This window comes from Quercus lobata, chromosome 2 (genome assembly GCF_001633185.2).
Source record: "Quercus lobata isolate SW786 chromosome 2, ValleyOak3.0 Primary Assembly, whole genome shotgun sequence".
In the NCBI taxonomy this organism is placed as follows: Eukaryota; Viridiplantae; Streptophyta; class Magnoliopsida; order Fagales; family Fagaceae; genus Quercus; species Quercus lobata.
The window spans coordinates 1,767,567-1,792,046 of NC_044905.1; the positions used below are offsets into that span (position 1 = coordinate 1,767,567).

Below are 24,480 nucleotides of genomic sequence, written 5' to 3' on the forward strand. Positions count from 1 at the left end.
TTTGGGCTTTATTTCAAGGGCCCATCGTTGAGTTTCGGATTGGCTACCTTATATTCTATTTGGGAATATCAAAAATTTCCCCCTCAACAGTATGTACACGTTTATAGTGTTATATATAAACATAATATATTTGAATTGCCTATTTTAATATTTTCTAAATTAAGATGCGTGAATTTGGATGTATACATATATAATTAACACATAATTATAATTATAATGACACTTGGCATAGAATTTTAATAAGTTATATATGATTTTAGGGATTTAAAAGAATGTTGAGTTTTGTTTTGATAGATCATATATAATTGAGATGAAATATATTAAGACATAGTTATTTTGTATCTTTTCTTTTCTTTTTCTTTTTTCTTTTTTTGTTAATATTGAATAGATGTTAGTTTTGTTTGAAAATGTTTCCTGGCTGAAAACAAACATAAATTTAGTTTTGAATTTAATATATTTCTTATTTTTGATTGGTTTTTCTTCTTCTTCTTTTTTTTTTTTTTTCATGTTTTGATCAGTCAAAGATAAAATCTTGTTTGTCCACTTGCATATATTTTATCACAATCTATTAAAAAACAAATCTAGCTTAATTTGGAATGCAATTTATGTCTTGAATAAGGGATAATTCTATGATACCTTTGGAGTATGATAACCCCAATGATCTTGACCATTCATTCCAATTGTTGTAATCTCAACCATTCCAATTTTTATATACTTTCAAAAATAATTCTACTATTTAATATAAATAAATAAATTCAAATCTGCTCATCAAATTATATCATCACCAAAACCCAACATACACACGGCTATATAAAAAAGTCACATTCTCAAATAAATAAATAAAAATGTTAAAAAAAAAAAAAAAAAACTCAAACACCATAAAATTACTATACATTTTTTATACTTAAAACTATAATTATTTGTGGATAATAATAACTAAAAAATATCATACTCTTTATTTTCCATATATTTATCAAAACAAATTGGTATTTTTTTTTACACAGGAAAAATAAAAAGACATGTACACGACTATAAGTCAATATTATGAGACCTATGTTTTACTAACAAGTGAGACCCATATGTGAGTGAGACATAAAAACCACCGTATCAGTATCAGTTCAGGAGATACTTTCTCCTTTATATCATACACTAAAAAGTAATGTTGAGGACACATAATTTGTCACAATTTTGTGTCACAACTCGCCACGTGGTGAGTTGTGATTGATAAAAGTGTGATGGTGACACACTTTTGTAAACCACAATTCACCACATACCAAGTTATGACACAAAATTATGGTAAATTATGTATCCCAACATTCCTCTGCACTAAAATATCGGAGATGTGAAAAGCAAAATACTATAGCCTTCCGCACGGGATCATAACCCAAAAAAAAAGCAAAAACCAAAAGACATTTTGGAGTATAAAACCCCCCGAAAGTGTGCAGAGTAAAACTTGGCTTGTCCGATCATATGGCCTCTTCTCCTCCCTCTCCACATCAGACTCACATTCCTCTGCCCCCAGACTCTGACTCAGGTCTCTCTCTCTTCAAATTTCTATTTCCATTTCTCTCTCTAATTTTTTTTTTCAGTGAATAATTCTTCTAGGCCTATATATATATACTGTAAAATGATATTATACGGTGATTATTCTATTTTTTGTTTTTGCAATTTGATCCGCTTCTGTTATTATTGTTATTGTTCTTGTTTTGGAATTGCGAGCGTGTGCGTGAGTGTGTGTGTGTGTGTTTTTTTTTTCTCCCTCTTTCTTTTATGCTTTGTTTGGCTGGCGAGAAAATGCGGAAATGGAAAGCATGAGAAAACTACAGTTTCCGATCGCGGAGAATTCTTCTCTCGGAAACTCGATGGAGTTATTTGGACGGTTTGTCTAGTCGCTGGATACGGAATTGAACGTATAGTTCAAATTTGTGTTTGGTTTTTCTCTACTTTTCGTTATTTTCTAGGTAACCAAACACGGTGCCTTTATGCGTCAGAAATGAATTTCTAACTTAAATTTACTTTACGTTAGCTGAAAATTTTGTGCGCGTAGCTTACGTTTTCACAATAGGTTGAGTAATTCTTTTGATTTTGCTCATTGTTGATTTGATTTTCCACTGCAATTCCTCATTTCTTTCTGTAACTCTCACATAATCCTATTCTGTGTTGTAGGTTTTTCATTTTACATTTCATATTGTTGTTATCACACACTCATCAGATAGTGCTATCGGTGCTTTGATCTTAGAAATCAAATTATAACGTTAGCAAGCTGAGTCATAGAGAATATTTTTATTATTTTGTTTTTGTTTTTGGTTTTGTGTGTGTGTGTATGTGTGTGCGTGTTTTGTTCGCGATGATAGATCTCAATAAGTGAAGAATTTGAATACCATTGCTGAATTATAACGTTTGTTTTTGTTTTTGTGTTTGTGATTTGTGTGTTTGTTGTATGTGTGTGCATGTTTTGTGCGCGAAGATAGATCTCAATAACTGAAGAATTTGAATACCAATTTTTTTGTTTTTATGTTTTTGTTTTCACACAGGCACAGTCATCAGGTAGTGCTATTTGTGCTTTGATCTTGTAAATCAAATTATAATGTTAGCAAGCTGAGTAATAGAGAATATTTTTATTATTTTGTTTTTGTGTTTTTGTTTTTGTGTGTGTGTTCTGTGCGCAGAGATGGATCTCAATAAGTGAAGAATTTAAATACCAATGCTGAAAATTTTTTTTTCTTATGATTGAATTACTTATTTTGTGTATAACAGGTGACAAGCCCTTGGATCATGAAGCCAACTTAAAATTGGTTCCTATCCATATTGTCACCGATGCATCTCAACTTCCTGCTGAATTTTTGGAGCCATCACCCGAAAATCAGTTAGTCATTGGTTTTGATTGTGAAGGTGTCGACCTTTGTCGTCATGGAACTCTCTGTATCATGCAGGTAAAATGAATTTGTTTTACTGTTTAATTCAGATGGCATTATCATACTCTGTATAATGAATTATATGTGCATATATATATCGTTCACATTAAGATTGCTACTAGTAGTCTCTTCACATGCACTATGCGTGTGTTCAGATGCTGGTTTTTCTCTTTATATGTGTGTGTGTGGGTTCTAATTTTATGGAATTTGAATTTTAAATTTCTCAATTTACCTTTATATCCTCAATTTTCCTTATTGGTAATTAATCATTAGAAGTTCTATTGACAGCTTGCATTTTCGGATGCTATATATCTGGTTGATGCCAGTCAAGGTGGAGAGATACTTATGAGAGCCTGTAAGCCTGCACTTGAGTCTACTTACATCACAAAAGTTGTTCACGATTGCAAACGAGATAGTGAGGTCTCTAATTGATTTGCATACTTGCATCTGAGCATGTGTCAATCAACCCCTCATTAAAGATATTATTTTCATTCCTTAATTTATTCTTATTTTGTAGGCTTTGTATTTTCAATTTGGCATCAAGTTGAACAATGTGGTGGATACCCAGGTGAGTAGTTATTTCTTGCCAAAATATCATTGACTTCTTTTATCGGTCATCTAGATTCCTTGTTATAAGTTGATGAGCTATTAAATTTCCAGCTTAGGACATATATATAACTTGATTTAGATAACCTCCAAAAAATTTCGTACTTTATTTATGTAGTGGGGAGGAGTTGAGCTCTATGTGTGAGGTGTTGGGTTAGCCATTGTTTGATTCACAGGACTTACAAAATTGACCAGGCCTTGTCTTTCTTTTTATCTGCTTTGCCTTTTTCTATTGCCATTTGTCAATACCTGTTATTATAGCAAATATTTTAGCGTTTACATGATTTTGTCCTTAATTTGCTTATTTATTTTAGGAATACTACTCTATCTGCATCCAGATGGTTCAATTTGACTGTCAGCTTTTGTGGTAATAATTCCACAGTTTAATGGCTACTGCTGGAGTTTGCTCCATTGGGAATAGCCTGAAAACCGTTGTTAAGGAGTGATCTTGAGCTTGAGAACATATTGATTGGTTTAACATGACAAAGAAAAATATTTTTTGTATCTTCTTTTAGCTTTTTTTCTGTTGACTTGATCTACCCATGACTAGTGGCTTGCTTAGTTAGGCTTGATCCTGCAGAGTAACCACCTTTTAACAAGGGTTGACGTACTAATGCAGTTATTTTTTAAACACTAGAACTTCTAAGAGATCACTAACTGATTTAAGCTGGTGTTCTTATCTTAAATCTAAACTTAAAGTGACTGTATTTTGTACTTAATAACTCCCCCCCCCCCTCCCCTTCTTCTGGATTTTCCATTGGAAAACATTTTTATAGTGAAGTAAAAATTTTATTGATTTAGAGGTGCTCATGCTCTGTAAAGTAATTTGATATTGCCCTTTTCCTTTTTTTGGTATCCAGATTGCTTATTCATTGATAGAGGAGCAAGAAGGGCGGAGAAGATCACTAGATGACTATATATCATTTGTTGGCCTCCTTGCAGATCCACGTTATTGTGGTACTATATGTGTCGTGGTATCCATTTGGATTTTTGTTTTTTCTGGTCATTAAGCTTTACATCTTTAGCTAAATTCTTTTAGAAGAAATTATTTGATGCTTGCTGGCAGTTTCTCATGTGTCCATTCTGTAAGATTCTCATGTTTAAATTATGATGTCAAGCATTTTTGGTGGTAATGTGGTTGGGTGGTGCATTGCTATGGTAGAGAGGTGGCTAATATTGTAGACTGGGTAAATAGCAAACATAGAATCCACCCCACCCCACCCAAAAAGAAGAAGAAAGAAACTCGATGAAAATGGCTTCATAGGTTTCAGGATTGCAAATGAAATTGGAATACCTTACATCTTACTCACTATTTCTGGTAAAAGATTATTCACTGGCTTTTAAGTTCGTGAGTCAACCCAGGAATATGGGGCTTCAATTGATTTACAAGGTATTAGTATTTTGCTTTCATCTACCCAACAACAATAGATGCCCTTACAAAGGATGTAGCTCTGTAGAATATCAGAGTTCAGCCACAACTTTATTCCTGTCTCATATTTGAAACATGGGCATGTAACTGACCTCCCAACCCCTGTCATCCTGCAGTTTCTTCCTTAAGATTATCTTTAGGTGGGAAGTTTTCCTTTTGTTTCTTTGCTAGGGAAAATGAACCTCAGTGGCCTATAACATTGCCTTGATTTATAAGTTCTGTAGTAGTAGCTGAAGGATGTAGGCTGGTTTCAATATATTTTCTAGTGTTGGTGTTCATTGAACCGAAACTTTGGTCTCTTTTTTTTTTTTTTTAGGTGAATTTTCTGTCCTAATTGCATCATTTATCAGAATTCTGATTTTTAGTAAAGAAAACAGAAAAATCAGGTGGATGCTTTCCATTTTGTTTTTTAAGTTAGAGGTTCTCCGTGTAACATCGCCCTTTTACAATTTTGTTCATTTATACTTAAAATGACCGCTTTCATGCTTTGAGAAAGGCAGGGTGAAAATGTCTTTTTTGGATATACATTTTATTTTTATTGGGTAGTTAGATGCACCTGGTGGGTATTGAATCCTTGGCTTTGGATATACCTCATTTTGTTGATATGTGTAAACTTATATATATATATATATATATATATATATATATATATAATTAGTACCTTGATGTGGTGTGCAGTGATTTGATGCTCCATAATTACAAGATCTGAGCATAGGGATAAATCACATATTAAGTTGATCTATCACAAAGTAAAGTTGAATATGTAGTAGAGCTATTAAAAGTATTTCACTAAAAATTTATGACTAGACAGATCTGAGTGCCTTTTTTCCCTTAGTTTATATTTTCTCTAGATTTAATAAGTTTTTTTTTTTTTTTTTGAACATGGGGATTTGTGCTACTGAATTTGGACTATTGCATTGAGTTGAATCCTCTGTATTGCCTTGGTTTTCACTTTCAATTTTTGAATGTAGGTATATCTTATCTTGAGAAGGAAGAAGTCCGAGTCCTCCTTAGGCAGGTTAGTTTAACATCTTATTATTGTTGTGGAAATTTTTTTTTTTTTTTTTTTTTTTTAGTCACCTCTATGTTTGCATTTGGTTTGGATTTGTTTTCATTTTTTAAAAAGATTATTGAATGATTGATTAAACATAAACAAATTGGTGAATAATTATGTTTGTTAAAAATTATATACGACACTTTCAACTCCTTATTTCGAAAGTAGCATTGAATAATCAACCCATGATTATATCAATTTTTGGTTAAAGTGGCTTTAGAATAATTAATTTCATTTTGTTTAACCAAATGTTTACCGTGAAATAAAAACTGATTAGTGTTGATTTTTACCCAAAAAAAATTGAGTATGTGTTTTTGTGATTGAAGATACAGGAGTTGGGACAGTTGTCAGTTGTTGACATACTAGGCATGGGGACAGTTTGGAGCTATCTCCTCCAACCCACTACTTGGTGATTTATAAGACTATCAATGTGTATTATTTAATCAAGTCACATAACTCATTAAAAAGTCACGTAACCAAAATTACACATGAATGCTCTCTTCAATCGCCACATAGTGAGTAGAAGGAAGATAGCTCTAAACTGGTTTGGAGCTAAACTGTCTCTGTTGGCACATTCTTTAGTTAAGGGCAGCGTGACACACGGGAAGTTTTGTAAAGTAAATAAAAATCATAGATAATGATAAAAAATAACATTAAAAAAAAAATGTAATAAGTGGGGGAGAGGGATTCAAACTTAGGTTCTCCTCAATGACAGAATTGTAACAGTGAACCGCAAGGCTCTTGGCGATAAAAATCAACAATTAACAATAGAAAGTGGAGATTTTTTTCTTCTTGTTAATTATCATCATCATCATCTTCATCACCAAGGTATTGATGAAAAATTAAAGAAGAAATAATAATAAATAAAGAAAAATTATCATCATTAATTTTTAACATTGAGTGCCTTAAAAAATGACGAGAACCGCATCAGTGTAGTCATGTCCTTTTCTGGAGATGGCCAAAGGGAATTCAGTGCATAAGATTGTAATTTGCTTTGCTACAATATTCTTAAATAAGTGTTTTCCAAGCAGCAGTGACTGTTGAATAATATTTATCTTCCATTTCTATTACAGGACCCTAAGTTCTGGACTTACAGACCATTATCAGAACTGATGGTCCGTGCAGCTGCCGATGATGTCCGCTTTCTCCTCTACATCTATCACAAGATGATGGAGAAATTAAATCAACGATCCTTATGGTATCTTGCAGTTCGTGGTGCTCTTTATTGCCGATGTTTTTGTATTAATGATAATGACCATGCTGATTGGCCATCTCTTCCTCCCATTCCAGGTGCTTATAATGTGAATTGCATGATATATTTTATATTGCTGTGTTTATAATCTTCTTTGGCTTTGATAATTTATTTTTCCAGATTTTATTTTTTGAATTCAAATAATGTTGTGTCACGGATATTCTTCTTAAACATCAAACAAGATAGAATTACTCATTAAGAATGGTGCACATATGTGAGCCTATGTTTCAAGAAAATGGCGAGTTATTTATATTCTTAAAAGCCCCGACTTGAAGGATAAATATACACAATTCCAGTTTAGAGTTTTCAGAAAAATTTGGTATGAACAGTAAACCCCTTAATGGCTTACCAGAACTTCTTCCTTTATCCTGATGGGAATCTGCCACTAAGCAATTGGCTGCATGGTTATTAGTATCAGATGATATGCGATTTATATAATCAGATACAGATTGAAATGGTAAGAGAAAAAATTATTGAATTGTATGTTTCTAGAGGGGAGGCTCATGTATTGGCCCTATTGAGCAATTCGTGCTGCATATTGTAGGAATTGTAATGAATGTATCAGTCCATATTGTTCGATACCTGAACCTGTGCAAATATGTTGAATTCTTGAGAAAGGTTGAAGAAAATTGGATTGCAATTCCCGGCTGCTGGTAGACAGAATGGGGATAGGAAGAAGGAAAGTTGCCAGATAGGTTACCCTACCTAGCAGAGGATGACATTGGGGGAAGCTTTAGAGTTTAGAGGTTTGGGATGTAGTCGGAGAGATTGGGTAGTTTTGGTGTTGGAGGGGTTTTGTTTTTAGGATGCAGTGATGAAATTTCTGTTTGAATGTAAGTAAGCGCTATACACTTTAATTGAATACTAATCCAGTACTGATCTTTATAGAGAATATCATAATGGACCATGCTCCAGAGGAAGAAATCCTTTCAGTACTTGATGTTCCCCCAGGAAAGATGGGACGTGTTATTGGGAGAAAAGGAGTTACCATTTTGTCAATCAAGGAATCTTGCAAGTATTTCTCTCTCTCTGCCCCACTTTTTATTCTCTTTTGTTTTCTTTTTTCTTTTGGTTCTTTACATCTAATGCATGTTTTGCAGTGCGGAAATTCTCATGGGAGGTGCTAAGGGCCCACCTGACAAGGTTAGTCTTTCTTCGTGACAAGCTGATGATGGTACCTGGCATATTGAATTCAACTTGTTAAGTTTAAATTTTGTCTTTGATGGTCCAGAAAGAATGACATTATTGCTTCTCCCAATTTCTCTCCCCCAAAATTCAAAATTGCATAATGCTACTTTACCAAATCATTTACAATCTCTAGAAACCTTTGCTGATTTGTGTTCTCCATGTACTTCCAAGTTCCAATTCTTTCACAATCTTATTTTTGCTCATTCCTTAGTTTAAAATTGTTATCATGCTCATGGTTGTTTAATTGAGCAATTGCATGCATGGAGTTTTCAAGATCTAGATATAAACATGAAGCCAATGAAGTTAGAGTCCGCTTGGTATGGAATATTAGAATCTAAAAAAAAAAGAGAGGGAGAGATAACCTGAGTGTGGCAACATGTGTAAACAAACGAATTGCAATTTTGCGTAATTGAGAATAGGCAAATCCTAAAAATTGTGGGATCTTAATACTTATGAAATTTGGAACAGCTTCATTTCTGGCTTAGTTTGGATTTTTTTTTTTTTTTTTTTTTTTTTGACATGATTTGAAAATCGTGAAATTCCCTCCGTACAAATTCCTGATTTTTTTTTTGGTTATCATTTTATAGGTTTTTATCATTGGACCAGTGAAGCAGGTGAGGAAAGCGGAAGCCATGTTAAGGGGCAGAATGCTGGAAATTTACTAAGAAACATATGTTATGCTTTTCTTGAACAGATGAACTTCATCTTTACAATAAGAGCCTTTTTCTTCTCTCTCCTTTTCTGGGGTGGTTAGGGGGAGGATTAACATGGAGACTTTGCTGCTTAATGTTTGTGAAAAATCACTCAGTTTTAGAAGCTGCTGCACTTTATACCAGCCATTTTGTTGTTACTGCAGGCAAACGAAATAAATTCAAAATGGATAACATGCTTAGTGGTTGAATCAGTGATGGGGCTCTGGTGCAAAGTTCTTTAAAAAAAAAAATAATAATAATAATAATAATCTAAATCGTTCTTTTATAACTAACTCAGCTCTTAGAAAATCAAATTAGAACCATTTTAATTAACTCAGATTCTTAGGTTAATAGGCCAACAGCTTTGGGTTTTCAGCTTAATCCTTCATTCCGTGTCTGTTTAATAACAAAATTTTGATTAAGTGTTTGATCAGGGGATGAACCAGTGGCTGCAAATAATGGGTTTTCAGCTTAATCCCTCATTCCACGTCTGTGTAATAACAAAAATTTTGAGAAGTATTAATTAGAGTGTTTGATCAGGGGATGAACCGGTGGCTGCAAATAATCTTAGGCCGTTGTCGCTGCTTGATCAAACGGCACTAGCTGCAGGCTGGCAAGTTCTTTAATGGAAGTAGGCCATTGCAGTTTGTGGCTTGAATCAAATTACAAAATGGGACCTGCGACTGCAAGTTTCAGTATGGCTTCATTTGGGAATTTCATGATATTATTGTCAGGGTTAAGTAGGTCTTCTAACTGTCAAAATAAAAGCCACCAAACAAACTTGGTAGACTCTGCAAGGAATGAACGAAGCCATGTTGCAATCGGTCATACATTCTCAGATCTTAATATTGTTCAATGTATATATAATAATATATAAACAAACCCAAAATGTTCAATGATTTCCAATAACCTGCCAATTATGCAAAGGAATATTGAAAGAAAACATGAGAAAGAGCATAAATGAGGAAGGAAAAACATCACTTCTGGAAGCCACCATATTGGTATTGTTGCCCACCAAGGCTTGAGAAGATGTCGTTATCACCCACTGCCTGTGAAGATGTGAACCCAGATTTACCAAGACCCGATCCCGACCCCATTGCTCTCCCCATGTAAAATGAAGTTGGGGGCCCCTTTTCCCTTTCATCTGATCCATCAGTTAATCCACCCACAATGCCAACATCTACCAGGGATACCTTCTTGGCTGCAAGTAAATTTAAATGAATATGGCACAAGTTCATAAATCAATGTTCATGTAAGAACACGTGGAAGTGAAATACACTATGGGAAGGTAATTTTTTTGGTTGAGAAATACACTTACGAGCAGCAATATTAAGATCAATCAGTCCACGGCTAAGTGAATCTGCCCAAATTCCAGACTTCACCTGGAAAGCATCCTTCTTGGGTTGAGTCTCTACTGAAGATTTTCCACCCAAATTATTAAGGCTTCCATCAATGACATCATTCTTTGCAGGTTCTGAGGATACTGAATCAGATTGAGAAGTGAATGCACCAAATAAATCAGATCCATCAAAATTGTTAAGCGGAACAGCAGCAAAGGGATCAACAATGTCAATATTTGTTGGTGCAGGATTTGGAGCTTTAACTTCTGCCCGCACAACTGGATCAGGGACCGCAAAAAGATCAACTGTGGGAGATACTGACGGAGTCATTGCCGGTTGGGAAGCAAATAGATCAACCTCAGTCTGCAGAAATGGTAATAACATTTGTTAATGCAGAAGAAAGGGGTCATTCATTGGCCCCTAGAGGAGAAAGTACACACCCTCTGTCTTTCCTACAGCTAATTAATTGCTTTTAAGGATTAAGAAATGACAATTCAAACATTTTCTACATGCTTGCTCATGCTTTCTTTTAATAAGGATAAATTACACTTTATCCCCCATTAGTTAGGGGCTCATTTCATTTTACTACACCCTCCCCCTCATTAAAGCATTGAGTGCCCTACTAAAGTTTCCAAAATATGGCAATTTAAGTTTATAGCCCTCTATCTAGGGGTGATCAAACACCCAGTCAAACCAATCCACCCAACTGACCTGAACCGAACCAAAGGGTTGCAGACAATTTCAGTCAGTTGGATTGGTCAAAAATTGGATGTAGATGTTTAAAAGTGTTTCAGTTGGATTGGTGGCAAGTTTAATAAAATTTCACCCAGCCAACCCAATTCAACAGATAAATCTCTCTCTCAAACCTATATTTACTTGGCATCACTGGATAAAATGGGAGGGTTAAAATATCACCAAATAGAAAAAAAAGAAAACTGCAGTGAAAAAATCACTAAAACCATTACAGGAGCAGGACCGTCCCCAGTTACTTTTTTCTAACTGCAGATTGGTGCTGCAGGTCCTCTCTTTTGAAACTTCAGAATGGAAAGTAAATTCAGTGAGAAAAGTGAAACCAGAAACAACCTATTGTGAGTTAAGAATAATTATCATTTAAATTATTTTAATACTTATAATTCCAAGAAAAATTATCCAAGAGACACACAGAATGAAAATACCCATATTAGTAAGTACTCGTTCCACTAGAGCTTCACTCACAAGGAATCCCAAAATAAAGTTATAATCAGTTTTTTTTTTTTTGATGAGTAAAAGTAAATTTACAGTTATTATCAGTAATTTAAGGCTACAGTTAATTGTTTGCAGCAAAAAAAAACCTTCAATTTGCCCTCAGGTGCAAGTTAACCATCTCAAGTACACCAGATGAAAATGACATGAAGATCCATACCACATAATTTACAGTGTCAAAGGAACTAAAGACCATTTCAAATAAATGGCTTTTAAGATGATTAATAGAAAACTACACCGATCTCAAGTATAAGGAAAAGAAACTGACATGAAGATCCATACCACATAATTCTTCTGCCCAAATTCCAAACCAAAGTAGTACAATAGGAAACAATAAACTCAATTATCAAGGTGTACAAGGCTACTTTACATATAAAAACTGTAAAATAAAAATTTTGAGCATTTTCTACATAAAAAATATATTTTTATAAATTGAGATAACAGGTGTCTGACCTGTGCCTTATCTACATGGGGTGATGCTGATACAAAATCTGCATCTGCAAATAGATCAACCTCTGATGAACTGCTATTCACAGCAGGATTTTCTGTGGGAACAGATGTTGGAGCATCCAAGAGGTCACCAACCAAACTTTCTCCAAACAGATCCACCTGGTTAGAGCTTCCAGCAGAAGCCTCTGTCAAAAAGCATAAAACAATACATATGTAAAATTAATATACATGCTATTAAGTATTAACAAATAAAGGCCACTAGTTCAAAATCAGTATCATTGCTTTTGAAAAGTTTGTGCCTATGATGAAGTAGAAACAAGATTCATGATAGCAGAAACAATTAATAATGTAACTGCTCAAGTTATGGGAAAAGAATTCAAAAACTCAAACACACAATATAATACACTAATAAGGCACAAGGCAACACACACACCAGGATTCTATGGCACATGCAAGTTTCTGACACATCCTTACATAAAGATAATCATTCAAGCCTTGTCTCATATCCTAAGGAGCACAAACACGGACATGACACAGGACACAACAATTTTATATATATATATATATATAATGTTTATTTAAGCCAAAAAAACAGCAAATTTCCCCATTTTATAGACCAGTACGTGGCAAAGGCATGACTCGAGAGAGATTCTTGAGAAGTGCAGTAGCAATGAGCATGGATGAGAACTGATGAGCTTTGAGTGGTGCAAATCTGATTGGGCAACAGTCAATTTGAGTGGCCAAAGTGATGAGAGAGAGACGATTGAGAAGCGTGCTTTCCTTCTTTTTCAAAATTTTGGTCACTGTGTCAAGACCATGTCCTCTTCAATTTTATGGCACATTCTCCATAGGGAAATGCCTATCAATTAACTACTTAATAATTGAGGAATAAATTCCCAGATGACTTGGTGGAATTTCCTTTCATTCCTTCTGTGATACCAAAAAAAAAAAAATCATGCTACCAATTTATCTCTTCCTTCTGTGATCTTTTTTTTTTTTACAAGTACCTCCACAATCTAATTAGTACAAGAGCAAGTTAAGAACTATCTGAAATAGGCCTCAAAGGCAATCTGTTTTTTTTAATATTCAGTCGGCATATCAGCAGGCTGGGGAAGATTGAATGCTTTATTTGATATGGTATGAAATATTTCACCATAAAAAGACGCCTGATATGCTCATTGTAGACAAAAGCTAAAAAATCAAAATGGCAAAGTACACTAGAAGACATGTGACTTATTTTATGACTTTTTTCATAACATACATTAACAGTTGTACCATGGGAAACAAGTCATTACAGATACATACTAGTATTGGAAGTTCCACGCGGATCAAAATCATCAAATTCATCCTCGTTGTTATTTGAAGGGGCACTTGAACTTTGAGAGGCAATTGAACCATACTTATCAAAGGCATTTGATTTAGTTGATGACTTTGATGCCCTAGAGGATATTTTGTCTTGAGCATTACTACAAGACAAACAATCTAAAATCAGCAAAATAGAAAAAGAATTTAACAATTACAGATGCAAATGTGTTAGCGTTTGTTTGTACAAGCATGACACCACAGATTGGGGGGGAAGGATGGGGGGGAGGGGAGAGCAGTAGCCATCCATAGGTAATTAAAACCATGTTTTATTCAACATAATTTTCAGTCTTGAAAACAAACACCTAAAAAATTTATTAAAAATTGGCAGCATATCAGGAACAGATGTAAACTTCATACCTGCCATTGCGTGTAGAACCTTTCTTATAAGCATTTCCCTGATTCTCACTGATGGCCCCACGACTTGATTTCTTCTCATACTTCTCTTCTCCATATTGATCCCTGTCTCTATAACTGTCCCTGAAACTATCACCATCTCTTGTACCACTTCCACGCCAATCACTACTTCCATAGCTGCTACTACCATATGAAGCTGGACCTGATTTGAATGATATTCCACTAGAAGAAAGTCCAACGTACCTAAGAGTAGCAGTATCCAAAGGGTTCATTCTTTGAGGGGAAAAATTAAAAAATAAAAATAAAAAAAAGAAGAAAAACAGAATTCCTAGAAGCTGATGTAACCATATAATTTCAATTCTTGAAGCATTACATACTTGTCACGGTTTGCAGCAGCTTTATTTCTAACTTCTTGTATTTTTTCCTTATTATTCAAAAGGGACACAATGCTTTCCACCTTCTTCCTCACATTTATTCCCATATCCTTCCCATTTGGCTCAACATATTCAAAACTTGAGAGTGACTTTACCAACAAAACCAAATAGAATGTGAGACAACATTCAACCTCGTTGTACAATTGTGGAGAATTGCATGGGAAACTATACAAAATCTAAAAGTCCTTACAGAGATTTGGAAAGTATGTTCTATAATGTCATCAACTGCACGGTCAGATCCATGTGCCACCAAATACTCTATGACAGCCAATGCCTGATATATAAGCAATTATAGGAAATTCAGGCCCATAAGTCACTTGCATTGCATATAATTTCCAAGACTGAATAACGTGGAAATGATAGAAAAGCTAACCTTATAGACATAGCGCCAGTCCTTGCCAGTCTCTGCCAATCTTGTCCACAGAACACTCATAACCATCTGGCATTCAGTACTGAAGAATATCAAAAGTATAAGGTAAGGTTAAAGTAAAGTGAGACATCTTTCTTTAAGAAATCAGCACAAGCTTAAAAATTAGAAGTAGAATATATGAATGAGAGATAAAAAAAGTTTAAACTTACAATTTTTTTGTGGCCTGTGCTATCTCTGCCAAGGCAGTGCCATGAGGACCCCAAGGTTCATTATCCGTTGCATCCAGAACCTGAATTTATAAATATACAAAGACATTTAAGCAATGAATTCAGAGATCAATTACATAAAATAAGTCCATTAAACACACATATTATCAATTTCAATTTTATCACAGAAACAAAAAGGATAAGACACCACCCCTTTAATATTAAATGGCCTTGCCCATTTTCACCTATACTGGTGAAATTTGCTTATAGATCCAAAACGTTCAAATAAATCCGTAAACCGTAAGGTTGATACTACCAAATTTTGCTCAAATTTGTCAAGATCAATGATTTATATATTTGCTTATAATACAGAAAACTAGAATTGGTTAAGCCTAATATTTTGAACCTGATAAAATCAAAGGCACCTAGAGAAAATATGGATTAGAATCCTCTACGGTTCTCAAGGTAACTCCACCATAGAGTCCTTAAAATTTGAATTTTACCACATCATCAATAATTTAAATAGATATAAAAATGGTGATTGTCATTCATAATAGAGTGAATAAATTTTACACATGCTAGCCGTCAACCTACCACAACCCTCCTTTTCCCAAGCTTGGGACCGGCTATGAACAAATATATGACACTAAGAACAGGCACAGGTAGAGTTCAAAATGGTGATCGTCAAACGTGCTAAGATATAATCCACCGATCCACTCCATGGTAGTCAAAAGCAAGAGGTGAGGTGAGGTGCCTCTAAGGCTCTAAGGCAAGATGCCTTAAGTGAGGCAATTGCCTTTAGAGCCTAGGCAAGCAAGGCAACAGCCTTAAGCCATGAAAAAGACGCTAAGGTGAGAGCCTCACTGTTTTTTTTTTTTTTTTTAATATATTATAAGCTTGTTGTAAAACCTATTATTGGATTATTAATTTACAGAAACTTCTTCCAAAACCTACTTCAGATTAATTAATTTATGGAAACTTGTAAAACTTATTGTTATATTAATTAATTTACAGAAGCTTGTTGTAAAACCTATTGTTAGAATAATCAATAGAGCCTAAACCATGTTAATCCTATTTTGAAATCAATTAATAGACCTAATTTCTTTAGGTAACACATTTCAAAAACACTTCACTTGATTATAATATAAGGGCTTGGTGCCTTAAGACCGCCTTTCGCATTTTACTACCTCGATCCACACATTTCAAAATGAATTGATAGGATTTGAAGAACTCTACGATGGAGTTACCTAAGAACCCTAGACGATCTTAATCCAGAACATACCTACAACAATAATACTTAGTGAAACTCACAGCAAAACTCATAATCCAAAAAAATTCAGTATATATTGCACATTGATTTAACATATCATACATCAAAATTCGCATTGTAATTTTCATGAAGAATAAGAAGCAGATTGCACTAACGCAATGCTCGTTGTAATAATCATTGAGACTAATATGAAATTTCTATATTCACAAAAAAACGATCTAAAATTGTTACGGAAATTGAATAATTCGTAACAAAATTATATAATTCATCAAAAAAAAAATGAGTGTATTTATTTTATTTACCTTCTGTTCCATCTCTGGAACCTTCAAGACCTTCAAATTCACCTCCCTCTTTCTGCGCCAAAAAAAAAAAAAATCATAAAACAATGAATTATTCAATGAGAATATCAAGCAGATTTATTAAAGCTTTATCAGATTGAAATTTGCGATTTAATTCAATATATATATATATATAAAAAAAAAGGATCGAAATTGAGAAAATCGTAATGGAGAAGAGTTAGGAGCTCACATTTCTCGAACGGTTTGATCGATGACCTTCATGAAATCCATGGTGATTGATGGATCTGCCCGCGAGATTTGGAGAAAATTTTGAAAAGAGAGAAACGGAGATTTGGTTTGGATTTGGATAGATGAAGATAGATCTGAATGAATCGGAAGCAAGTGTTTGAAACGTGAGAATGAAATGAAATGGAATGTTCAAATTTGTAGTATTAGTACATATAAAATCTATGAATGACAAAGGAGCCGAGCGAGAAAGCACCTTTGAGTGAAGATGTTACAAAGGGGGAAAAAATGGCCTTGTGATTTGGATAGATCTCGTGGTTTTTACCGTGAGAGTTTGGGAGAGGTAAAACTGCAAAAAAGTAAAAACGACAGTTCTTTTCTCTTTTTTAATAACCTCTCACTTAAAAAAAAATTCTGTCTATCTTAATTTTTTTTTTTTTTTTTTTTTGAAGGGCTGTCTATCTTAATTTTTTTTCTTTCTTGCATGAGTATTCTCAATTATTGTGTATTATTGTGTGTTGGGCCTTATAAATTAAGTAAATTCTTATACCATTTAAAAGTTCACTTTTAACCTTGGTGAGTTCAAGTATTAAAATTGAGGAATCAAAAACCAAACAGATCCCAATATTTGAGATGACCAAAAAATTCAGCACCTAATAAATAAATAAATATATATATTGTCACTAACCACCGCCTTCACGTGTGTGCCACATATACCTTGAGAGTTGAGACCTATGGCCAACCATGGCAAACCAATCAACTCCAACCCTAAGCCCACCACTTCCTTGGGCATAATGGCAACTATGATCACCTTTTGCTTTTAGACTTTTAGTAATAAGTCAGCAAGAGCCCAATTTCAACCTATGGAGCATATTTTATAGGTTGGAATGATATCATATATAAATATATATATATATATATATATATATAAAGGAAATGCTAACTGATGTTTTTAGAATAATAGTTAACAATTCATTTAAAGAAATTTTTTTATAGAAAAAGAAAAAAAATTAATATTTTAATAATTTTTTCTATTTCCCATAAAAGTAGTGTCAAAACTTTTTTTAAATCGATTCTTAATCATTGCTCTAATAGTACTTGTTAACATAACCCTATATAAAATAAAATAAAAAATAATAATAAGTGTAGGGGTAAAATCCCAAGATCATGCAATGGACGTTGGACCCCATATAAAATTCGACCACGTCCGAGGGGAAGGTGTGGGTATCAAAAGGCTTCCGGCCCAATTCTTACGGGCCCAAAATTGTTTAAAAGGCGGTCCGAGGAGAAATGTCTCATCGGACGTACCAAGTGTGGCTCGAACATGCACTCTGCCAGATATACGGGTTCACTCCAGCGAGTATTAGTAACAGGGACAAGTCCTCCAAACCCTTAAGAGGGAAGAAAGTGTAGAGTGCCAAGGAAGAGGCTACAGCTGCCACATTAAATGCATGGCAGCTACTTTTCCGGCCGCATTAATGTGGAGAGGACTTGTGAACAGTGTTACCTTGGCTACCGCAACTCATAGAAAGATGGGGGAGATGTCCGATGGGACGGGCACTCAAGTGAAGGTCCAGATAATCAACAAGTGTAAGGTTTTGATGACTTCCAGGAGGCTATATAAGAGAGGGGAGTCCCCATGAAGAGGAGGACGAAAAAAGAGAAAAAAACGAAGAACAGAGGAAGAAGAGACGAACCATAACCTTTGATCTGAGACTGGGATACACCCCATACGTCTCCTCGGACCGTATATTTAATGGACATGAAGGAGGGACCAAAGTTAACTAGCACGCACTTCGTTAGAATCTAGTTCTGTAACCCACTCTCTATAAATTCATTGTCTAGGGCTCCTTGGGCCAGAACCCCATAACTGTTGGGCCTGGACCCCGAATCGAGACCCTACAATTGGCACCGTCTGTGGGGAGAACTCGTGCCTCGACAAGTGAAACCATTAGAAATAGAAGGATCAGGTCCGCGCCAAACGGGACACGCAAACTCCTAACGGTAAGACAACTTCTTGAACCTCGAACGGGAGAGAGATCAAGATAAGCAACGAGAGGGTAGTGTAAACACCTCCCACACGAGCAGAAGTCGCTCAAGAGGGAAAGGTCATGCATCCCATAAGCGAAATGATCATAGGGCTCTATAGTAGGAAATCGACGACTTGAAGAAGAAGTTACGCCAAGCGCAATGAAAGCGTCCTTCCCCCAGCTCGAACACTAGCGATGAGGAGAACAATGAGTACAGGCGGAGATCGAGAACCCCGCCAAGTGAAAACTTTTCCTACGAGGAAGAGCAACCTCGCAAACGCGGCCACAAAAGCCCATCTTACCAGGGCCTAGCAAACGACGCCATGAGTAAGGCCCTGGACCGCATCTCCCAGTCGCCCTTCACGCGTAGGATAGAAGGGGTTGAGCTTCCTCGGCGGTTCCACCAACCCGCTTTTACAATATATAATGGTCAGACAAACCCAGTAGAGCACGTAAGCCAGTTTAACCAGAGGATGGCCGTCCATTCCAGGGACGAGGCGTTGATGTGCAAAGTGTTTCCGTCCAGCTTGGTACCCATGGCGATGAGATGGTTCGATGGCCTCAAGCCAAACTCCATAAACTCTTTTAAGTAGCTGACACAGGCTTTCGGTTCTCGCTTCATAACTAGCAACAGAGTCCCTCGGCCCCTAGATTCCCTCATGTCCTTGTCCATGCGAGAAGGAGAGACCCTGAAGGCCTACTCAGACAGATATTGGGAAATGTATAATGAGATAGAGGGAAATTACGATGATGTCGCCATTAGCACATTCAAGAGGGGCCTACCGACAGAGCATGGTTTAAGAAAGTCCCTGACTGGGAAACCGGTCACTAGCGTGCGCCAACTCATGGACAAAATCGACAAGTACAAGAGAGTCGAAGAAGACCAATAGATGGGAAAGGGCAAAGTGAAGGTTGTCCCTCAAGAGAGGAAGGACTTCAGGTCGAACCGCTTTAACAACAGTAATCTGCCGAGAAGGGATTACTCGGAGCAATCTGGATCCACAGGGGTATAGGCAGTCCATGCTGTGTTCTGAGAACCATTACATAAGATCCTAGAGAAAGTGAAGAACGAACCGTTCTTTCAATGGCCAAGCAAGATGGCAGGCGACCCCGCGAAACGTAACCAGAATTTGTATTGCGTGTATCACCAAGAGCCGGGCCACACCACCGATGATTGCAGGAATCTAAAAAATCACTTAGACCGGTTGGTCCAAGAGGGGAAGTTGAGACATCTACTGCATCATCCTGTCGGATGGCAGAAGCAGTCGAACATCGAAACAAGGCAAAGCACATTGAGACCACCCATTGGCACAATAAATGTCATTCTTGCCGCACTAGGAAGGACCGGCTCCCATCCTTTCAGAGTAATGTCGGTGGGCCGGCTCCCTACCGAAGCTGACGACCGGGCGTCCAAGAGGGCTAAAGGGATGGCCACGCCCCTAATCAGATTCTCGAATGAAGATAAACTGGAAACCCTCCAACCCCACGACGATGCCCTAGTCGTCACGCTCAGGATTGGGGAATATGATGTGAAAAGGGTGCTAGTCGATCAGGGTAGCGCCGTGGAAGTAATGTATCCCGACCTGTACAAGGGGTTGAAGCTGAAACCAGAGGACCTGACAGCATATGACTCCCCTTTAGTGAGTTTCGAAGGAAAAACCGTCACTCCGAAAGGCATGATTAGGCTGCCTATACAAACAAACTCAGACGTGGTGGAGGTGGACTTCATAGTGGTAGATGCATACTCCCCCTACACCGCCATCGTAGCCAGACCGTGGCTTCACGCCCTAGTGGCTGTGTCATCAACCTTACACCAGAAGGTGAAGTATCCGTCGGAAGGTCGAGTGAAAGAAGTAATAAGGAACCAAGCCATGGCCCAGCAATGCATGTGTCAGCCATCTCGCGACGATCGAGTACTAAGCCCCCCACCTCAGCCGAGAACAGCTTATAGCAATTAACGACCCCGGCCCTGGCCTCGGGTAGTGAGGGACCTACCGAGGAAGCGAGTTGTGAGGATTTGGAGAAAGTTCTTATGGGCTCCGACCCGGAAAGATTTTTTTCAGGTCGGCTCAGAACTACCGCCCCAAGAGAAGGAAACACTAATTGACTTTCTCAGACAGAATGTGGACGTGTTTGCATGGGATACCTACGAGGCTCCGGGGGTCGATCCAGATTTCATTTGCCATCACCTTAATGTTAGCTCGGCCGTAACACCTAAGAAGCAACCTCCTCAGCGACTGTCGAAAGAGCATGCAAATGCGGTGAGAGAGGAGGCTATAAAATTGAAGAAAGCAGGGGCTATCAAGGAGGTATTCTACCCCGAATAGTTGGCCAACACAGTCGTGGTGAAGAAGAAGAGTGGGAAATGGCGGGTCTGTGTGGACTTCACAGACCTAAATAAGGCCTGCCCGAAGGATCCTTTCCCTATGCCGCGGATAGACCGATTGGTGGATTCGACCGTGGGACACCCTCGAATAAATTTTTTGGACGCCTTCCAAGGCTACCATTAGATACCCCTGGCTGCTGAGGACCAAGAAAAAATGGCTTTTGTCACCCCTGTTGGAAACTACCATTACAAGGTAATGCCCTTTGGTTTGAAGAATGCCGGGTCGACCTACCAGAGGATGATGACCAGGATGTTTGAACTACAGATGGGTAAGAGCATCGAAGTCTATATAGAGGACATGGTGGTGAAGAGCAAGCTAGTTACTAACCACGTTAAAGACCTCGGCGATGTCTTTAGGATTCTGAGAAAGTACAGGCTGCGCCTGAACGCGTCCAAGTGTTCATTCGGGGTGGGGTTAGGGAAATTCCTAGGTTACATGGTGACCCATAGAGGCATTGAAGTCAGCCCCGACCAAATTAGAGTTATCCATAGCCTACAACCTCCTCGGAACCCCAAAGAGGTCCAAAAACTCACTAGCATGATTGCCGCCTTAAATCGTTTCATCTCCCGCTCGGCGGACAGGTGCAGGCCTTTCTTCCTTTTATTAAACAAGTGGAAAGGCTTCGAGTGGACGGAAGAGTGCGCCTTAGCCTTCTAGCAACTTAAGAAATACCTGACCCGGCCACCAATCATGTCTAGTCCTGAAGCCGACGAGGTGCTATTCGCCTATATTGCGGTAGCCCCTCATGCAGTGAGTTTAGTGCTGATCCGGGAAGACAACGGCACGCAACGGCCCGTCTACTATGTAATCAAATCGTTGCACGAGGCAGAGATCCGTTACCTCCCCCTCGAAAAGGCCGTCCTAGCAATCGTGCAAGTCACGCGAAAGCTCCCCCACTATTTCCAGGCACATACCGTTGTTGTACTAACCCAACTTTCGCTCAGATCAATACTTCGAAGTGCCGACTACACAGGCAGAATAGCAAAGTGGGGGACGATTCTGGGCGCCTTCGACATTAGGTACATGCCTTGCATCGCTGTGAAGAGTCAGGTTCTTGTGGACCTGGTAGCTGAGTTTGCTAAACCCACGCCAGAAGGAGAAGGAGGGCCATTAAACCCAGACGAAAAACTGATTGGCACAATCTCTTAGCAAGAGCCCCCTTGTTGGAGAACACACGTTGACGGCGCGGCCAACCAAAGGGGCTTAAGGGTGGGGCTCGTCCTGGTTTCCCCCGAGGGGATTACCATCGAAAAATCGCTAAGGTTGGGCTTCTCTGCCACGAATAACGAAACAGAGTATAAGGCGTTATTGAAAGGAATGTCAATGATCCAGAAATTGGGTGGGAAATCCATAAACATGTTCCCGGACTCAAAACTTGTCGTGGGACAAGTAAATGGGGAATTGGAGGCGAGGGATGAAAGAATGCGAGAGTACCTAGTCTAAGTCAAGCGCATGCGGGCGCATTTCGATCACTTCAATCTAGTGCACGTGTCCAAGAGCGGAAACACCCACGCTAACTCCCGTGCAACGCTCGCCACCTCCTCGGCTCAATCACTTCCTCGGGTCATACTCGTAGAAGATCTATACAACCCAACGACGGCGAGAACTGACTTAGTACAGGTCCACAGCATCAGGGCAGGGCCTAGCTGGATGAATCCTCTAGTACTATTCTTGAGGAGCGACACCTTACCGGAAGATAAAAATGAGGCTGACAAGATTAGAAGAAAGGCTTCTCGATTCTGGCTATTCGAGGACTCCAAACTGTATAGGCGCTTGTTCTCAGGACCGTACTTGTTGTGCGTACACCCAGATGCCACTGAACTTATCTTGGAGGAATTGCACGAACGAATTTGTGGGAGTCATACGGGGGGTAGGTCCCTGTCCCATAGGGCCATAACGCAAGGTTATTGGTGGCCGAGCATGCAGAAAGAGGCGCAGGAATACGTGAAAAAGTGCGACCAATGCCAAAGGTTCGCCCCAAATATACATCAACCAGGCAGAACCCTTAACCCGCTGTCCAGCCCTTAGCCATTTGCGCAGTGGGGCCTGGACATCCTAGGGCCATTTCCTAAAGCAGTGGGGAACAAAAGGTTTCTTCTTGTCGGCACGGATTATTTCACAAAATGTGTCGAAGCTGAGCCGCTGGCAAACATTAGAGACGTTGATGCCAAGAAATTTGTTTGGAAAAATATCGTCACCAGGTTCAAAATCCCTCACACCCTAATCTCGGACAACGGTCTCCAATTTGATAGTAAAGCTTTCAGAAGATATTGTAGCAAGTTGAGAATTGCCAATAGGTACTCCATACCGGCTTACCCACAGGGGAATGGACAAGCTGAAGTCGTCAATAAAACCATAGTAAATGGGTTGAAAAAGAGATTAGATGACGCGAAAAGAAGGTGGGTAGAAGAACTGCCCCATGTTTTGTGGACGTACCACACCACGCCACGCAGGTCCAAAGGGGAAGCCCCCTTTTCGATGACCTATTGGGCTGAGGCTGTTATTCCTTTAGAGATAAATTTCCCGACACAGAAGAACAACACATTCTGCCCCAATGCTAACAACGGACTGCTGGAAAAAAGCTTAGACCTCATCAAGGAAAGAAGGGAGAGTGCAATGGTCCAACTTACCTACTACCAGCAAAAGCTTAAGCAAGGTTATGATGCCAAGGTGAAGCTAAGGCCCCTGGCACCCGGGGATCTAGTATTGAGGAAGGTCTTGGGCACTGCAAGAAATCCCACGTGGGGAAAACTCGGACCAAATTGGGAAGGCCCATATCGTATCACCTCGATAGCCGGCATAAGGGCCTACTTTTTAGAAGATTTTGATGAACATGTAGTGCCATGCCCTTAGAATGTAAATAACCTGAAAATGTACTATTATTAATGAAAGTTGTAATTCTTGGCGCCAAACTACTGCACAATTTCTTCTAAGTGTTAAACAGAACCTAAGTCCGCTGACTCCTCGGACCACAGGCTTGAGGGAAATTAACCAGGATGCAATTTCTTCTAAGTGTTAAATAGAACCCAAGTCTTGCCTGACTCCTCAGACCACAAACTTGGGGGAAATTAATCAGGATGCAATTTCTTCTAAGTGTTAAACAGAACCTAAGTCCTGTCTGGCTCCTCGAACCACAGGCTTGGGGGAAATTAATCAGAATGCAATTTCTTCTAAGTGTTAGATAGAACCTAAGTCATGCTTGGCTCCTCGGACCACAGGATTGGGGGAAATTAACCAGCGTACAAATTTATCTAAGTGTTAAACAGAACCTAAGTCCTGCCTGGCTCCTTGGATCACAGGTTTGAGGGAAATTAACCAGGATGCAATTTCTCCTAAGTGTTAAACAGAACCTAAGTCTTGCCTGGCACCGCG

The 24,480-nt window shown here is 38.0% G+C and overlaps 3 protein-coding genes across 3 annotated transcripts; 2 read left to right on the forward strand and 1 right to left on the reverse strand.

Moving 5' to 3' along the window:
- Positions 1 to 1,397: 1,397 nt before the first annotated feature.
- LOC115972548 (exosome complex exonuclease rrp6-like) lies at positions 1,398 to 9,330 on the forward strand. Its single transcript, XM_031092875.1, has 10 exons — positions 1,398 to 1,534; positions 2,758 to 2,933; positions 3,204 to 3,335; positions 3,433 to 3,483; positions 4,382 to 4,478; positions 5,922 to 5,968; positions 7,078 to 7,294; positions 8,145 to 8,271; positions 8,357 to 8,399; positions 9,032 to 9,330. The coding sequence occupies exons 1-10, from the start codon at positions 1,471 to 1,473 to the stop codon at positions 9,107 to 9,109; spliced, it is 1,032 nt and encodes a 343-aa protein (XP_030948735.1). The 5' UTR covers positions 1,398 to 1,470; the 3' UTR covers positions 9,110 to 9,330.
- Positions 9,331 to 9,842: 512 nt separating this feature from the next.
- LOC115972516 (clathrin interactor EPSIN 1) lies at positions 9,843 to 16,970 on the reverse strand. Its single transcript, XM_031092833.1, has 11 exons — positions 16,696 to 16,970; positions 16,470 to 16,521; positions 14,901 to 14,980; positions 14,695 to 14,773; positions 14,512 to 14,595; positions 14,265 to 14,410; positions 13,891 to 14,130; positions 13,474 to 13,634; positions 12,172 to 12,353; positions 10,455 to 10,839; positions 9,843 to 10,337 (listed from the first exon to the last, which is right to left on the reverse strand). Exons 1-11 carry the CDS (start codon positions 16,734 to 16,736, stop codon positions 10,114 to 10,116), a joined length of 1,674 nt encoding a protein of 557 aa, XP_030948693.1. The 5' UTR covers positions 16,737 to 16,970; the 3' UTR covers positions 9,843 to 10,113.
- Positions 16,971 to 20,088: 3,118 nt separating this feature from the next.
- LOC115977811 lies at positions 20,089 to 21,048 on the forward strand. Its single transcript, XM_031099840.1, has 2 exons — positions 20,089 to 20,574; positions 20,785 to 21,048. The coding sequence occupies exons 1-2, from the start codon at positions 20,089 to 20,091 to the stop codon at positions 21,046 to 21,048; spliced, it is 750 nt and encodes a 249-aa protein (XP_030955700.1).
- Positions 21,049 to 24,480: the final 3,432 nt, after the last annotated feature.

Coding starts and splice junctions, on each gene's coding strand:
- LOC115972548 (XM_031092875.1), top strand. CDS start 1,471: ATGGCCTCTTCTCCTCCCTCTCCACATCAGACTCACATTCCTCTGCCC. Junction 2,934..3,203: donor GAACTCTCTGTATCATGCAG/GTAAAATGAATT, acceptor TTCTATTGACAG/CTTGCATTTTCGGATGCTAT. Junction 4,479..5,921: donor TGCAGATCCACGTTATTGTG/GTACTATATGTG, acceptor TTTTGAATGTAG/GTATATCTTATCTTGAGAAG.
- LOC115972516 (XM_031092833.1), bottom strand. CDS start 16,736: ATGGATTTCATGAAGGTCATCGATCAAACCGTTCGAGAAAT. Junction 14,981..16,469: donor TTCCAGAGATGGAACAGAAG/GTAAATAAAATA, acceptor TTATAAATTCAG/GTTCTGGATGCAACGGATAA. Junction 14,774..14,900: donor GCACAGGCCACAAAAAAATT/GTAAGTTTAAAC, acceptor GATATTCTTCAG/TACTGAATGCCAGATGGTTA.
- LOC115977811 (XM_031099840.1), top strand. CDS start 20,089: ATGTCGGTGGGCCGGCTCCCTACCGAAGCTGACGACCGGGCGTCCAAG. Junction 20,575..20,784: donor CGGAAGGTCGAGTGAAAGAA/GTAATAAGGAAC, acceptor GATTTTTTTCAG/GTCGGCTCAGAACTACCGCC.